At 43.5% G+C, this 18,124-nt stretch overlaps 1 protein-coding gene across 1 annotated transcript in view; it reads left to right on the forward strand.

Moving 5' to 3' along the window:
• The window catches only part of LOC125467580 (sorbin and SH3 domain-containing protein 1-like), a 158,514-nt gene that overhangs the window by 54,609 nt on the left and 85,781 nt on the right, over positions 1-18,124 (forward strand). The window contains exons 16-18 of the mRNA XM_059640332.1: positions 2,802-2,931; positions 4,005-4,119; positions 9,470-9,598. Of these exons, the coding sequence (XP_059496315.1) occupies positions 2,802-2,931; positions 4,005-4,119; positions 9,470-9,598 (374 nt within the window). The remainder of the gene's footprint in view (positions 1-2,801; positions 2,932-4,004; positions 4,120-9,469; positions 9,599-18,124) is intronic.

Consider the following 18,124-nt stretch of genomic DNA (forward strand, 5'->3'; position numbering starts at 1 on the left):
ATAAAATTCATAGAATCCCTCCAGCTTGGATGCATGCCATTCAGCCCATCAAGTCCACACCAACACTCTGAAGAGCATCTCACCGAAACCCAGCCTGCCTCCCCACATCCACCAATCCCTGCAATCCTTCATTTCCTATGGCTAATCCACCTAGCCCGCACATCTTTGGACTGTGGCAGAAAGCCTGTGCTGACTCCACACAGAGACTATGTGGTCGACTCTTAACTGGCCTCTGGGCACTTAGCTTTGGGCAGTAAATGCTGCCTTGCCAGTGAAGCCTTCATCCCATGAGTGAATAAAACAGTAAAGAAGGCTTGTAGGTAGAATCGAACCCAGGTCCCTGGCTCTCTGAGGCAGTAGTGATAACTGCTGAGCCACCATTTTGAACACTGTCTTCCTGAAGCTCTTCCCCAAAAGAAGTAGGGTCTCTGAGTATTTTTCCGGCAGATATGGGTAGGTTATTCATAAGGGTTAGTTATTAAAGTACGTTGGGAATGTGGAGTAATCAGATCAGCCACGATCTTACAAATTGGCAGAACAGGCTCAAAGGGCCAAATGGCCTACTTTTGCACATCCTTCATATTGTTACATAAATTTCCCAGAAACCGCTTCGATGATCAGGTTTTTCCAATGTTATGGAGACCCTATTCTTTAAAAGTTTAGACCTTGTCAATAAAATTAAAAAGAACTATTTGTATATTAGAAGAATTTAGTGGCAGAATACCAACTATGAATGTAAAACTTCACTATTGATGTTTATGTGGTGTTGAAATAAATTAATTTGATATTTTAAACTTAAGATGCAATCAATGAATTGTTCTACAGAATTCAAAGACTGGAGGTCCAGGAAAAGTCTAGTAGATCAGAGCGGTTGTTACACAGATTAATAATTCAGCCCCTGGGCACACTAATCAAAACTTGACCCAGTACTCAAGATGGGAATAGATTGGGTTGAGGGTTTGGGGAGTTGAGATACGGGTGAAAGAGGATCTACATTTGTGATTGGTCAGACCTGAAGCCATTGATAGTCAGAAGATTGGATATGACTCAAAAAATAACCACCTGAGTTTGGAGTTTTAAAATTTGAGATCAATGAGATTGATCTCATTGACCACATCTGTTTAGATTTGATACTGCAGTTATGCTTTGAAAATAATCCTCAGTCAGCTACAGGAAAGTGCTGCCAAGCCCCACTGCTTTAGATTTATTTTGAGCTGCTGGCTGATCTTGACTGAGGCCGTAAGTAGAGATGGCATCTGGGATGCAGGTAGATGAGTGGAAGCCAGCTACCTCCTGCTCACTGCCAGTCTTTATTCTTGCTTGGGATGTGGGTATATCTGATGAGACCAGTATTTATTGACCATCAGAAATTGCCCTGCAATGGAATATTTTGCTAGGGCCATTTCTGAGGACACTTGCGAGTCAACCCCATTGCTGCGGCTCTGGAGTCACATTGAGGGCCGACCAAGTTTGGCAAATTTTCCTCCGTAAAGGACATTGGTAAACCAGATGGGTTTTTAAACAATTAATAGTTTTACAGTCAACACCGATGAGACTAGCTTTACTTTTCAGATTTATTAACTGAATTGAAGTGGTGGGATTTGAACCCATGTCCACAGTGCGTTAGCCGGAGCCCCTGGATTACTAGTCCAGTGACACTACCACATGCCACAGTCACTTCCTAACATATATGATAAGGAGCCAATGGACATCAAGTAGGCACAAGATGAGGTTGGCTTATATAGCTAATGACGCACAGTAGCCAGCACTTATGCAAATCCATATTGTCAGTGCCAATGAGAATATTGTATAGGGAGTTGGGGAGAGACCCACTGAACTGTAGTCTATTGAGAATAATTGTGGGGGGAGATGTGAGTGGGGGTGCTTCTGAAATCCTTAGAGTTGTTCCTTGCACAGAGCCATAGAATTACACTGTCATGGAGATTGGCTTCTGTCAGGAGAGGTCAGGGACGAGTTTGCACACCACAATCCCATTGTAATATTGACTGACCTCTACTGCAGACAAATCTTAAAAGAGACAGCAAGTGGGTGACTCCTGACCCTGCTCATGTGTTGTACATTGCTTGTAGGACTGAGCCAAAACCAAGCAGGAACACTAAGCTGCAATCAGTCGCAATGTAGAATCTCTGGGCCATGTATTTATTTCACCTCCATCCACCACCCCCCCCCCCCCCCCCCCCCCCGCCCCCCTCATGTCCATAAGCTTTTATCTTTGCTTTTTTGTCCTAAAAAGGCAACAATTCTTCCCTGTAGTTTGATCCCATGCTGCCATGAGAGCAGGCCAAATGTTACTTATTTGTACTAAATTAACATAGTTTTTTGGCTCTCTTTCAGAACCCCTGTCTCTGTCTTTTGAGGAGTTGAGGCCTCCTTATTGGCAGAGAATGTCAAAACTTAGTCATCTGGCTAATTCGCTTGAAGTGAAAATGCTTTGCTGGCAAGCATGGGTCTCCAAGAGATGCAGTAGAATGTAGTTGAAGTGGCTAATTTCTATCTGTGAACCTAGCTAGTAGATTGAAGTGATGGGCACAGATGGGATAGTGCCAACCTATCATCATTCATACTGCCCCCAGTAGTCAGTGGAGTAATGAAGAGCTGGTAGCTTGGAAAAAAGCTTGTTTTTATTGTCCCAATCACCAACTCGATTGAGATCCGCTAACTCGGGCAGAAACTTACTACTTTCCTTGTCTACCTCGGATACTGAAGCAGCTGGGTTCCTGAAGGGGCATGGTTACTGCTGCGTTTGTTTCCCTAACTGGTTCCGTTTTTACTCTTTGCAGTGAAAAGTCAGACAATTGTGCCTCGTTCCAAAAGCGTAGGAGACGTTATCGACTCAGAGATGGCTGAACGGAGATCAGCGACCCTGCCACTACCCACTCGATCATCATCTTTGAAGCCCCTCTCTGAAAGGTAGTCTGACATTTCTCCTTCTTCCCTCATAATTTTCTGTGGTTTGGTGGGATAGCATTGTCTTGAGTTAGGAGGTTGAGAGTTCAAATTAAACTCTGACAGAACCTAGCCTGACATTCTGGTCTGGTACTGAAGGAACACTGCGTTGTCTGAATTGCTGTCTGTCAATTGAAGTCATTAACCTGATGGCTTCTCAGTCTCCACAAGCCTGTGGTGCAACTCCATGAGAAGCTGGAGAGTTCCTCCAGATAACTTGGTCACTCTTATCCCTCAACCAGCATCAGTAAGACAGATTTATTGCCATTTGTAGGATCTTGCTGTGCTGAAATTGTTTTGGCGTGTTTTCCATGTTCCAGTACTTTAAAATTACTTCATTGGGTGCCAACTAGTTTGGAATGTCCTCATAGATTTTGGAAGGGTCTATATAAATGCAAGACTTGTCTTTTTGGGAAAAAAAAGAGATCTTGAGGTCGCAAGTTCATACTGGCTTATTGTAATCGTACTTACTCTGCATTTCTTCATACTTATCAAAGTTTTTGTATATTGAATCAAATGTGGAATTTTAAAGTAAGTTTTAATAAATCAAACATAAACTTTAATTTACATACAGCCTCTAACATAGTCAAATATCCCAATGGAGTTGGGCCAAGTGGCCTGCTCTCATTGGCTGTAAATTCTACGTAATGCTTAACACTGTCTCCACGCAGTATGAGAGTTTCTGGTTTCCCTGTGAGGTAAACAAGCTTGTTGATCAGTGTTTACATGCACTTGCTACAGTCCACATAAATGTTCTTGCGAGTTGGAATAGTGTTGGTTTTCCCTCTGCAGTCAATCTACTCTGCAGCTACAGATCTCAAAAATCTGGCCACAGTTCTTGATGCAAAGAAATCTTTTCACACACATCCCATGAGATTCCGAAAGGTGTGCACAAACTGCTGGAAATCGAAGAGCATGCTTATTCAAGAAGGAGGAATGTATGTCAGTCCGAAGGTTAAAGCCCAGGGAAGTTCTGCATTTCTGTAAATACTGGAGAGTTAACGGTTGAATTTTCTTTTTTGTTCCTCATTTTCTAGGAACGACTGGGGGCCTCTAGATAAAAAAGTTGACACAAGGAGGTATCGTGCTGAACCAAGGAGCATTTTTGATTATGAACCTGGAAAGTCTTCTGTGCTCGCTCATGAGAAAACGGTACTGTACCAAGCATGGCTAAAGCTGGCCTCTAAATTTCTTCTTTTAATGTCTAACACCTATCTCTCTCTGACTAACCAGGTTCCTAAATTTAAACTCTTTTAACCATGTGCATGCCTACAGGGCAAAAAAAAGGGCTGATTTGTCAATTTTAATGATTGCATGGGGGGGCGGAGTTGGAGGCAGGAAACACACATTTTAGCCAATCATAAACTTAAAAGACTCAAACGCAAAATACAGCAGATGCTGGAAATCTGAGGGAAAGGCAAAAAAAAACCTGAAAATACTCAGTGAATCAGGCTGTATCTGCGGAGAGATGTTTCAGAAAAAAAAAATGACCTCTTCAAAATAAATTTTCATTGGCTTAAAATGCCACCAATGAATTACTGCTAGCAATCATGAAACAGCCAATCATTGCCTGAAAATGTGTCTCTTCGTGGCCTTTTTAAATGTTTACTCTACTTGTTACAATTCCCCTTTTTTCTAAATTGTTCAAAGAAGCATCAGCATCTGAAATGAATTCCCATTACAATCCCAATCACAGTTAGCAAAACTATCAATGACATATCCACCATCTACCCAGAAAGTAAACTGAAAGCAGTATCAAATAAAATGAGATCTGTGTTTGGCACTGAGGTCAAATAGTGTGAAATCAGGTGGGGCTTTTCCAGCTGGGCAGGATGTCATGAGTGTTGTGCCACAGGAGTCAGTACCGGGACCTCAACTCTTCACAGATTAGGTAAAATGATTTGGATGAAGGGACCGAAGGCATGGTAGGTAGGAAAGTGAGTGATGAGGAGGACATGGGGAATCTTACCAAAGAATAAAGGTTAAGTGAATGAACAAAAAAATCTAGCAAATGGAATGTAATGTAGGAAAAGTGTGAAATTTGTCCTTTTTTGGTGTATTTCTAAATAGTGGGAGTCTGCAGAGCTTTGCAAAGCAGTGAGATCTGGGTGTCTGAGTGCATGAAAAACAGAAGATTAGCATTACTAACAGGAGGTTAGTAATCAGGGACAACTATTATGGGTTTGAGATCAGAGATAATGGGAACTGCAGATGCTGGAGAATCTGAGATAACAAAGTGTGGGGCTGGTTAAACACAGCAAGCCAAACAGCATCTTAGGAGCACAAAAGCTGATGTTTCAGGCCTAGACCCTTCTTCAGAAAAGGGGGTTGGGGAGAGGATTCTGAAATAAATAGGGAGAGAGGGGGAGGCAGACCGAAGATGGATAGAAGAGAAGATAGGTGGAGAAGTGAGTATGGCGGCGGAGGAAGGGAACCTCATCCCGCCCCCTTGACCTGTCCGTCCTGCCCGGACTGACCTCTCCCGACCACCCCCCACCCCAAATACTCTCCTCTCCACCTATCTTCTACTCTATCCATCTTCGGCCTGCCTCCCCCTCTCTCCCTTATTTATTTCAAAATCCTCTCCCCATTCCCCTTTTCTGATGAAGGGTCTAGGCCCGAAACATTAGCTTTTGTGCTCCTAAGATGCTGCTTGGCCTGCTGTGTTCATCTAGCTCCACACTTTGTTATCAACTATTATGGTTTGTTGTGAGAAGAATTGAGTGCAAGAGTTATGCCTCCGTTTTGCAGGGTATTGATAAGACTGCATCTGGAGTACTGTGTATAGTATTGTTCACCATACTTACAGAAGCATTTTAATGTGTTAGAAACAATTCAGAGAAGGTTTGCTGGACGAATACCTAGAAAGAGTGGATTCCTTTATGTTGAAAGGCTAGACCAGTATCCTCTGGAGTGTTGAAGAGTCAGAAGTGACTTAAGTTGAAACAGAAGATCCTGAAGAGACTTGACCTGGTGGTTGTGGAATGGATGTTTCCATTTGTGGGAAAATCCAGTGGGTTGTAGTGAAACCCAGTGCGAGAGATGGCAAGATGCTTAAACAAATTGACATTGGGAAGGATAAGATATCGGAGGTGTTGGCAGGCTTAAAAACGGACAGATCTCCGGGTCCGGATGAATTGTATCCCAGTCTGATGTGGGAGGCAAGGGAAGAGACTGTATGGCACTGATCCATATTTTTAATTCCTCTCAGGCTACGAGGGAGGTGTCCGAGCACTGGAGAACAGCTCATGTAGTCTCACTATTTAAGGGTTGTAGACATGAGCCAGGGAACTGTAGACCAGTGAGTCTCATGTCTGTGGTAGGGAAACTACTGGAAAAAATTATAGGGAGAGCATCTATCCCTATTTGGAGAGGCAAGGATTAATCAGGGATAGTGATCATGGCTGTGTAAGAGGGAGGTCATGCCTAAAAAAATTTGGGAGTTTTTGAGGAGGTCACCAGGTGGCAGATGAGGGTAGTGCAATTGATGTAGTTTATGTAGAGTTCAGAAAAGCCTTTGAGAAGGTCCCATGTAGGATACTTAATCAAGAAGGCAAATACGTATTGGATACAGGGTAACTTGATAAAGTGAATTCTAATTGACTTGTTTTTTGGGAGACAGAGGGTGATGACAGAAGGCTACTTTCGTGACTAGAAGCCAGTCTCCATTGGCATATGACAGGGAGCTGTGCTGGGTCCCCTCTTTCTTGTTACTTCTGTAAATGACATAGATGACTGTGTGTGGGGAGTTGGATTAGTAAGTTTTTGCGGATGACACAATAATGGGTCAGGTGGTTAACAGTGAGGTTGAATGTCTCAAGCTACAAGAAGATGTAAGCATGTTGGTCAAATGGACAGATTAGTGGCAGATGGAGTTTAAACCCGAAGAGTGTGACGTGATGCACTTTGGAAGGAGCAGTTTGACAAGGAAATATTCAATGAATGGCATGAGACTAGGAAGTTCCATGGAATGAAGAGAACTTGGAGTGATTGTCCATAGATCTCTGAAGGCAGAAGGGCGTATTAGTAAGGGGCTGAAAAAGGAACATGGGGCACTTGCCTTTATCAATCGCGACATAGATTACAAAAGCAGGGAAGTCATTTTGAAATTGTATGGGATTTGTTGAGACCACACGAGTACTGTGTGTAATTCTGGTCACCCCATTACAGGAAGGATAAGATTGTACAGGGGGGGAAGTGGAGAAGATTCATCAGGATGCTGCCTGGGATGGAAAAGTTAAGTTGAGGAAAGGTTGGATAGGCTGGGATTGTTTTCATTAGATCAGAGAAGACTTGGCGGTGATCTGATTTGAGATGTACAAGATTGAATGACATGGACAAGGAGCAGCTATTCCCCTTAGTTGAAGGATCAGTCATGAGGGCAGATGGGTTCAAGGTGAAAGGCAGGAGGTTTGGGGGAATGTGAGGAAAACCCTCTGACCCAGAGGTTGATTATGGTCTGGAATGTGAGTTGCCCCATTTCCTTTGAAAAGCACCTGGATGAGCACTTGGCTTGTCGTGACAGTGAAGGCTGTGGGCCAAGAGCTGGTAAATGGGATGAAGTTGCAGGTCAGGTGTTTCTTGTTGGCAGTGCAGACTCAATGGGCAAAAAGCTCCCCTACACAATGATTTGATGATTCTAGTTGTAGCTTAAAAGTAAAGGGACACCCATTTATAACATATAAGAGGGAAACATTGAGGATGGAGAGTCTTGGGTATTGCCTTCCTCAAAAGGCAGTGGGTGCATTATCTTTAAATGTTTTTAAGGCAGAGGTAGATAGGTGCTTGATTAGCAATGGGATGAAATATTATTGGGAGAATGCAGGAATGTAGAATTGTGGTGAATATCATGCCAGCCATGTTCACACTGAATGGTGGAGCAGTCTCGAAATGGCAGAGAGGCCTGCTCTTGTTCCTTCTTTTGTTGTGGTAGAGTCCTTCTTGTTGTATCTAGAAGGGGATTGCAGAATGGTTTCTATCAGACAGAGCTCCCACTGCAGAATATCCAGAATAACTGGACTCTTGAGCCTCCTGATGCCCAAAACTAAACAATAATGGCCTGAAATGTGGGAGCATTTCGCATCAATCTGATCCTCTATCAAATAAAATGCCTTGTGGTGAGTGAAAACTTCCAAACCCAACTTCCGTATTGGTTGCTGCTTCTGAATATTGATTGTTATTTTCATTCTCTTGAAAACTGAGATGATCATACCTGAAACAGATTTTATTTTTTAAACTCAAGTCTGTGTTGACAGCCAAATGAAAATTCCATGTTATCCAGTCACAGAAAATAGCTCAACCACAATGTTTTCAGATGTAACCAGCAACTACATTTAATTGTAATTTGCAACTTAATTTGATAATTATAGTATTCATTACATAAGACAAGCCTTTATTTTAAATATATTTCAAAACTTTTCCTGAAATCCAAGTTGTTGGCATTTGGCTGATTTTATTAATTCAGGATTCATAAATTAACTTTGGAATTAATTTGTATATTTAACACTGGCTTGTGAGCAAGCAGTGTCAACAAAGAGATGAACTTGTAACAGAGAGAGACCTGGGAGCTGGTACTTTTGAAAATGACATGCCCAGTACTTCGAGACTTAAACATTCAGACAGGAGACAGTCTGCCTCTTCTATCATTTTTTCTTGCTTGTTCTCCGGCCATTGGATTGAAAGTGAACTCTAAGGATGCTCGTTAGGATTTTTTTATTGCTATTCTGGTCACAGTGGCTGAATGCTCAGTGCCTGTTTTGCATGCAGCATGTGGAGAGGGCGAAAGATTTATTCTTTTGTTCTGTGTTTTTGGCTTTTTTTCCACAATGGATGGAAATGCAACGCAAGGTCATGGAACGCATGAGGGTGTGAACGTCTGTATACCATGATGGCCAATTTCACCGAAATAAGCAATAAACACCTGAGCCCCATTGAGGTGTAGTGCCTCACACAGGCTGACCACTCCTCCCCTCCCACCTCAGAGAGACTGGGGTGCTGAACCTCATATGTGCTCCCACTACCCCCACTGACTGTCCCACAAATGTGTCGAACCCTTCCCTCACCCCACCTCTTTTCCCCCACCCCACCAAACTAGGGTGCAGTGCCTTACATGTGCTGACCTTCCCCCACCCCCACAATCTGGACTCCAGGGCTTCACGTGCTGAAGCCCCCCCCCCCCCCCCCCGCCCACCACCTCTTGGCCCCCACTGCAGGGTGGTCCCACACACATGCTGATATCCAGCCCCCCCGCTCCCCCCAACTGGGGTTCAGTAGACAGGTTCTGTTCCATTTGAATGGAAATGGCTATGTATCATTGTCTTACAGACACTCGCTGTAGAAGCAGCACCGCTGGGCCTCTGTCATGCTGCTCCTTTTGCATTTCTCTGCATGCATTTTATCTTGTCATTGTTTGGGATCAGACCCTTTTGGTGTTGAATCCTGAAGTACAAGTGCATGATGCTAGAAACACTAGAATTTCATTTCAATGACCTTTTTGCATCAGAAGACAGAAGAAAAGACTGGGAAAGACCCTACGCAGATTTCGATCCAGAATAGAACCACTGGCTACAAGACTGATCAGGGTCAGACGGAAAATCTGTCAAATCATCATGAAGTGGAGATAGGGCAAGATGTAAGTGAAGGTTACTTCTGTGTGATTTTTTTTGGGTGCAGAAACTGCCTTTACATTCCATTCCAAGGAAGTCCAGCACTTACTGAAGACCCATGTTGGAGAGTTTGTTGGTTAATTTAAAACTCTTGAGATGTGATGTTTGGATTGGTTCTCACTTGTAATTGGTAAGTAATGCCATTTAGGTAACGCTGAAGTGCGTTGTATTTTACTGAAGAGACAAACTGAAATGTCTTGATGCCTGCCAATTGTTCCCCCCTCAATCTGCTTGTGGTTTGAATAAGTACTCGTTGTGAGAGGATGTATGAGGTACCATGTCTACGACGGATTATAAATTCCAGAATCTAGGTGCAAGCTCTGACACCTAGTCTATGGTGGAACCTCGTAACATTCTTCTGTGTGATGTTCCTAGACCTGTATTGGCACCAATAAAACAGCAGTAATCCCTTGTTTTTCTGAAGTGATTTTCATGCAGTTGAACATGCCAAGGTGTTTGTCTGGGGTGATGGCTGAATGCACATTCAAAAAGACAAGTTTCTTTTCAGCAGGCAGAGAGGAGAGAGAAGGAAGGGTTGGTTGTTTATGTCAAAGATCATTTCAGTGGCAAGACGCTGAGAGAGAGTAATTAATGAAGCCTTGAGTATCCTAGGCTTTATTAAGAAGGACATTGACCACAAGAGCGAGGAGGTTACTTTGAACTTGTGTAAGACATTAATTTGGTCTCAGCAGGATTATTGTGTCCAGTCTCGTCTGGGCTGAATAAATCAAGTAACATATGTCCCACTCTCAACAGGTTAGGAAACAACAGGAAACCGATTTAATGTACTTAGTAAACTTGATGTTGGGCAATTTTCTTTTTCAGGCAGTGAGTGATTAGGGTCGAGAAAGTACTGCCTGAGGCTGTGTTGGAGGCAAGTTTACTCACACCATCTAAGAAGCAACCAGATGAGCATTTAAAATGCCAGGGTGTAGTTGGCTGTTGACCAAGTGTAGGTAAATGGGATTAGTGTAGTTTGATGTTTATTGGTTGGTATGGATATGATGGGTTGATCAGCCTGTTTCAATGCTGTATGACTGGAATAGACTGGGTGTTGTTCGAGTCGCACATAAACGAGAGTGTTCCTTCAGTGATGGGAGTGAGACTGGATTAACTCGGTCCTTCCAGGATGAGGCAAAGCAACATATGTCCCCCACCCATTCCGAGGAAGACAGCATTAGGAAAGTGTCCTTGCAGTCAGTCCGCCTAAACTGACAGATACTAAAGTCCGTCTCGCTCTCATGGACATGCTAACGTTGGAGTAGAGTGGTTAGAACTTCCTGGATTTTGGGATGGGGAAGCACACTCAGTTTAAAATACTTAGACCTCAAAAGCAGTAAAATATCTTTTTGGCTGTTGGTAGAGTCTTTCCAAAACTTACTGAATTCTTACCACCACCCCAAACTTTCCATTTCAAAGGATGGTGGGTGCAGAGAATGATTTCAAAGGGAAAGTAGATGGACACTGGAGGGAAATTAACCTATTGGGTTTCCAGTTACTGAGCAATGGGAATTGGACTATCTTGATTGCTATACAGAGGGCCTACAGGAACTAAAATAAATTGATGTATTTGTTTGAAATGTAGCACTCTTGCATGATCCTGATGAGTTCAAGACAAAAGGTTTTGGCAACCTGTCTCTATTGACAAAATTTGAGTTCTGTGCTATCGAATGATGAATTCTAACTTTTTCTGCTGACCTGTGAGGATAGAATTATTCTTGAAAAAATAATGCAGGTCTTCCATTAGACAATCAGGCTTTTTCTCACCACGGCTGATAATGCTTCGGACCAAAACTGCCAATTCCCTAGTGCCAGTCTGTTGAGTTTCCTACTCAACATTACTTTGGTCTCTGTCAGCATTAGGGGTTCCCAAGTCTTGTACATACTCCCCTTCAGACTGTGAGTCAAATATCATCTACGGAACTCCTGCAATGCACCTACTTTGTGCCAAACTCCAGCCTCTCACAGCAAACCACCCCACTTCGGCACCGGGTTGGTATCTGATAATAAATAAGGACCGGTTTGTTTGTGGAACTGAAATTGGGCATATTCACCAATATTCACCGGTGATTCTTACCTGTCACCAGCCTAAGAATGCCAACCCAAGCAACTGCACCTTCAAGGGCAAATGTGGGACATTCAGACCTTGAGTGTGAAGTAATATTGTCTCACCTGTCCCATGTAGTACCTGGTTTCCCAGTTTAACCCTATCACTACTTATTGAAATTCCAAGCCCTTCTGTGGCATGTTGTTAACAGCACTTTCTGCAGAATAATGGAAGGTGATCGAGTGCTTTGAGAGGGAAGATAGCCTGTCTTGGTGTGGATATAGCCTGATTGTGGCCACAGTAATGGCCAGATTGAGCGTATGCATTATTTCGCTATGAGGAACTGTGTCTTGAAGTTGGAGCTGACAAAACTCAAAACCGGTGAGGTGGGCCTGCTACGGGGAATGACATCCTGCTGCAAATCCTATGTTTGTAATTTTTATTAATGACTTGGATGAGGGGATTGAAGGATGGGTCAGCAAGTTTGCAGACGACACAAAGGTTGGCGGTGTCGTTGACAGTATAGAGGGCTGTTGTAGGCTGCAGCGGGACATTGACAGGATGCAGAGATGGGCTGAGAGGTGGCAGATGGAGTTCAACCTGGATTAATGCGAGGTGATGCATTTTGGAAGGTCGAATTTGAAAGCTGAGTACAGGATTAAGGATAGGATTCTTGGCAGTGTGGAGGAAGAGAGGGATCTTGGTGTGCAGATACATAGATCCCTTAAAATGGCCACCCAAGTGGACAGGGTTGTTAAGAAAGCATATGGTGTTTTGGCTTTCATTAACAGGGGGATTGAGTTTGAGTCGTGAGATCTTCTTGCAGCTCTATAAAACTTTGGTTAGACTGCACTTGGAATACTGCGTCCAGTTCTGGTAGCCCTATTATAGGAAAGATGTGGATGCTTTGGGGAGGGTTCAGAGGAGGTTTACCAGGATGCTGTCTGGACTGGAGGGCTTATCTTATGAAGAGAGGTTGACTGAGCTCGGACGTTTTTCATTGGAGAAAAGGAGGAGGAGAGGAGACCTAATGTAGGTATACAAGATAATGAGAGGCGTTGATAGCCAGAGACTATTTCCCAGGACAGAAATGGCTAACACGAGGGGCCATAGTTTTAAGCTGGTTGGAGGAAAGTATAGAGGGGATGTCAGAGACGGGTTCTTTACACAGAGAGTTGTGAGAGCATGGTATGCATTGCCAGCAGCAGTTGTGGAAGCAAGGTCATTGGGGACATTTAAGAGACTGCTGGACATGCATATGGTCACAGAAATTTGAGGGTGCATACATGAAGATCAATGGTCAGCACAACATCGTGGGCTGAGGGGCCTGTTCTGTCCTGTACTGTTCTATGTTCTATGTTTCCTCAGGTGCAGTATTTCCCAGCAGTTAGCCAGCTCCTCCTCCAGGGGGCAGTGAGGGTCCACTTGCATGGGTGGCAAACAGTTGGTGATTGGTTGAAAATAAACTTATTGCCTCATCATTCAGAGGTGACCTTGCATCAAATGTTCTCCCAACAACCAAAAGCTGAGAAGACCTGTTCTTTACCTGACCAGTCTGAATTATTTTAAGAGTGGAGGTGGGACAGCACGCAGTGGTGGGAGTCCCAGAGTCAGGCTAAATGTCCTTTTTGTTGAGTGAGAGTTTCCACACTTGACCAAAACGGTGTGAATGGTGCTTTATCCTGAATATGTTCCCATGTTGAGGGGGTTTATCACCACCACTGAAATGGTGGGTGTTTGCGTGTGGAGTTCAAGTGTAAAGGACAACTGAATGGCTATCTGCAATGTATGTTACATAGGGGCTTGTCTTGACTATGTGAGACCAGCAGTTTCATTGTTCTGTATTCCTTTGTGTTGAATGAAATGAAATGTCAGGTGTTGGGACTGAGAGTTATCAGTCTTTTGTTGCCAGCTATTCTTAACTGCAGGGGTTAGTTGGTGAATGCTGCAGTCTTATTTGATAATAAAACCTAATTCTAATTGTCAGTGTTCAGAATGCAGCATAGAACATAGAACATAGAACATTACAGCACAGTACAGGCCCTTCGGCCCTCGATGTTGTGTCGACCTGTCATACTGATCTCAAGCCCAACTAACCTACACTATTCCATGTACGTCCATATGCTTATCCAATGACGACTTAAACGTACCTAAAGTTGGTGAATCTACTACCGTTGCAGGCAAAGCGTTCCATTCCCTAACTACTCTGAGTAAAGGAACTACCTCTGACATCTGTCCTATATCTTTCACCCCTCAATTTAAAGCTATGCCCCCTCATGCTCGCCATCACCATCCTAGGAAAAAGGCTCTCCCTATGTAACCCTCTGATTGTTTTATATGTTTCAATTAAGTCACCTCTCAACCTTCTCTCTAATGAAAACAACCTCAAGTCCCTTAGCCTTTCCTTGTAAGACCTTCCCTCCATACCAGGCAACATCCTAGTAAATCTCCTCTGCACTCTTTACAAAGCTTCCACATCCTTCTTCTAATGCGGTGACCAGAACTGTACACAATACTCCAAGTGCAGCTGCACCAGAGTTTCATACAGCTTCACCATAACCTCTTGGTTCCGGAACTCAATCCCTCTATTAATAAAAGCTAAAACACTGTATGCCTTCTTAACATCCCTGTCAACCTGGGTGGCAACTTTCCAAGGATCTGTGTACATGGACACCGAGATCTCTCTGCTCATCTACACTACTAAGAATCTTACCATTAGCCCTGTACTTTGCCTTCCAGTTACTCCTACCAAAGTGCATCACCTCACACTTGTCTGCATTAAACTCCATTTGCCACCTCTCAGCCCAGCTCTGCAGCTTATCTGTGTCTCTCTGCAACCTACAGCATCCTTCGTCACTATCCACAACTCCACCGACCTTAGTGTCGTCTGCAAATTTACTAACCCATCCTTCTACGCCCTCATCCAGGTCATTTATAAAAATAACAAACAGCAGTGGACCCAACACTGATCCTTGCAATACACCACTAGTAACTGGTCTCCAGGATGAACATTTCCCATCAACTACCACCCTCCATCTTCTTTCAGCAAGCCAATTTCTGATCCAAACTGCTATATCTCCCACAATTCCATTCTTCTGCACTTTGTACAATAGCCTATTGTGGGGAACCTTATCGAACGCCTTGCTGAAATCCATATACACCACATTAACCGGTTTACTCTCATCTACCTGTTTGGTCACCTTCTCAAATAACTCAATAAGGCTTGTGAGGCACGACCTTCCCTTCACAAAACCGTGCTGACTATCCCTAATCAATCTATTCTTTTCTAGATGATTATAAATCCTATCCCTTATAACCTTTTCCAACACTTTACCAACAACTGAGGTAAGGCTCACTGGTCTATAATTACCAGGGTTGTCTCTCCTCCCCTTCTTGAACAGGGGAACCACATTTGCTATCCTCCAGTCATCTGGCACTATTCCTGTAGACAATGACGAGTTAAAGATCAATGCCAAAGGCTCGGCAATCTCCTCCCTGGCTTCCCAGAGGATCCGAGGATAAATCCCATCCGGCCCAGGGGACTTGTCTATCTTCACCTTCTGAAGGATTTCTACTACCTCTTCCTTGTGAACCTCAATCCCACCTAGTCTAGTAGCCTGTATCTCAGTATTCTCCTCAACAACATTGTCGTTTTCTATTGAGTACTGTTGAAAAATATTCATTTAGCGCTTCCCCTATCTCCTCTGACTCCACACACAACTTACCACTACTATCCTTGATTGGGCCTAACCTTACTTTCGTCATTCTTTTATTCCTTAAATACCTGTAGAAAGCCTTAGGGTTTACCCTGATCCTACCTGCCAACAACTTCTCATGTCTCCTCCTGGCTCTTCTGAGCTCTCTCTTTAGGTCTTTCCTGGCTACCTCGTAGCCCTCAAGTGCCCTAACTGAGCCTTCACATATCTCATCCTAACATAAGCTTTTTTCTTCCTCTTGACCAGAGATTCCACCTCCTTTGTAAACCACAGCTCCCGCATTCTACAACCTCCTCCCTGCCTGACAGGTACATACTTATCTCGGACACACAGGAGCTTTTCCTTGAATAAGCTCCACATTTCTAACGTGCCCATCTCCTGCAGTTTCCTTCCCTATGCTGTGCTCCCTAAATCTTGGCTAATCTCATCGTAATTGCCTTTCCCCCAGCTGTATCTCTTGCCCAGTGGTATACACCTATCCCTTTCCATCACTAAAGTAAACATAACAGAATTGTGATCGCTATCACCAAAGTGTTCACCTACTTCCAAATCTAACACCTGTCCAGGCTCATTACCCAGTAACAAATCTATTGTGGCTTCGCCCCTTGTTGGCCTATCTAGATACTGTGTCAGGAAGCCCTCCTGCACACATTGGACAAAAACTGACCCATCTATAGTACTCAAACTATAGTGTTCCCAGTCAATATTTGGAAAGTTGAAGTCCCCTATGACAACTACCCTGTCTCTCTCACTCCTATCGAGAATCATCTTTGCTATCCTTTCCTCTACATCTCTGGAACTATTCGGAGGCCTATAGAAAACTCCCAACAGGGTGACCTCTCCTTTCCTGTTTCTAACCTCAGCCCGTACTACCTCAGTTGACGAGTCCCCAAACATCCTTTCCGCAACTGTAATACTGTCCTTGACCAACAATGCCACACCTCCCCGCCTTTTACCATCTTCTCTGTTCTTACTGAAACATCTAAATCCCGGAACCTGCAACAATCATTCCTGTCCCTGCTCTATCCACGTCTCCGAAATGGCCACAACCTCGAAGTCCCAGGTACCAACCCATGCTGCAAGTTCACCCACCTTATTCCGGACGCTCCTGGCATTGAAGTAGACACACTTCAAACTAACTTCTTGCTTGCCGGTGCCATCTTGCTTCCCTGAAACTTTATTTCAGACCACCCTACTGTCAACCTTTTCTATAGTCGAACTACAATTTTGGTGCCCATCCCCTAATTCTGATTAGACCCAGCTCCAGGTTGGAACTGAGCTATTGGATTAGCAGTCACCCAGAACACTGCTAGAGTTGATTGAGAGCAATGGATGCTCGTTGGAGTTTGAAGGTAACAACTGAGTTCTTGGGGGGTCATTACTTCTCTCACCAACTCCATTTTGACTTTATCCCTTTCCTTGATTCCCCACCATTTTAGATCTTTTTGGTTACTGTTGTAGCCCATCGATCGTTAATTGAGCGTTGGCAATTTGGTGTTGGAATGTTAAAATAACAGTGGATCTGGTTTCTTTATGTCGTCCCTGGTGGGTGTCATTATTTGTACGTGAGGTATTTCATTCATTTGGTGGTTGGTTTGCCATTTTTCTTTAATAAAACAAGTGTGGGTTCTTCCCCAGCAAGGATTTGGCTTCTTTACACCAAAAGCGTTGAGAAGGGAGATATGGAAACTGATGTTTATAATAAACTATAGAATTACAATAAAACCCTTGTATATTCTGTGAAAGGCTTTTGCTGCCTCATTCAATATCTGGATACTGTGTGTAGGACGTCAATGTAGGATAAAAAAGGTCGCCAGTAACAGGGCTTGATTAGGCTGGTGATGAAAGTTCTTGAAGGGACACCCGAGGGAGCGGTAGTTTGAGTCTATGACGTGATGATGTGGCACACAGTACATTGTCACTGACCTGTAACTAATTACTCTCTGGGCAGTTTCTCTCATTGTTCCTGTCCTATGTTGTGTGGAAGGCATTGACTCATACTAGCGTGCAGCTCCTCGGGCAGGGTTAGCCTGTTGGTATCCCACTCCATGGCCCTGAGACCTGGACAATAGATATTGATACACTAGCCATTTGAAGTGGGTGTAACCATGGAACTCGGAACTCTTCGAAGTCCATACTGACCAACAGGAGTATGCAGGGTCTCTGTCTGACTGTTTTCTGTGCCCCTCCTTTGACCTGTGCAATTCAGATTAGATCCAGTTCCAAGTTGGAACTGAACTATTGGATTAGTGTGAATCTCTCTAATGCTGTGTGGCCCCTCAACTCATACAGTTTCTTTGCAATCCCTCTCACAAGAATTCCCATCCCCTGTACTCAATGTCTCTGATATCTAATTCTATTTCAAAACTTCTCATATTGCAGAATGTCTGCATCTATTCATTCACTGCTTTTAGCTTTGTGCATTAATCTTTGATCTCTCTGACTAAGTTAATGGGATGTACGGTAGAAACTCTGAACTATGCACTTGGGTCCACTGATGTACACATTAATGATTTTAAAGATTGCAGCTTCTTAAAGCATTGTTTAATGTCATTTATTTTTTAATCAGGACTGATTGAATGCTGCTTCATGTGAGAGATATCAGAGGTAGTGAACGGAACAGGTTTCATTTCAAATGTCCATGTCAGCATCAAACGACAGGAACAGCACAGGGTTAGATACTAAGTAACACTCTCTCTACACTGTCTCCAAATACTCCTAGACAGGTA

Source organism: Stegostoma tigrinum, chromosome 37 (assembly GCF_030684315.1).
Source record: "Stegostoma tigrinum isolate sSteTig4 chromosome 37, sSteTig4.hap1, whole genome shotgun sequence".
Lineage (NCBI taxonomy): Eukaryota > Metazoa > Chordata > Chondrichthyes > Orectolobiformes > Stegostomatidae > Stegostoma > Stegostoma tigrinum.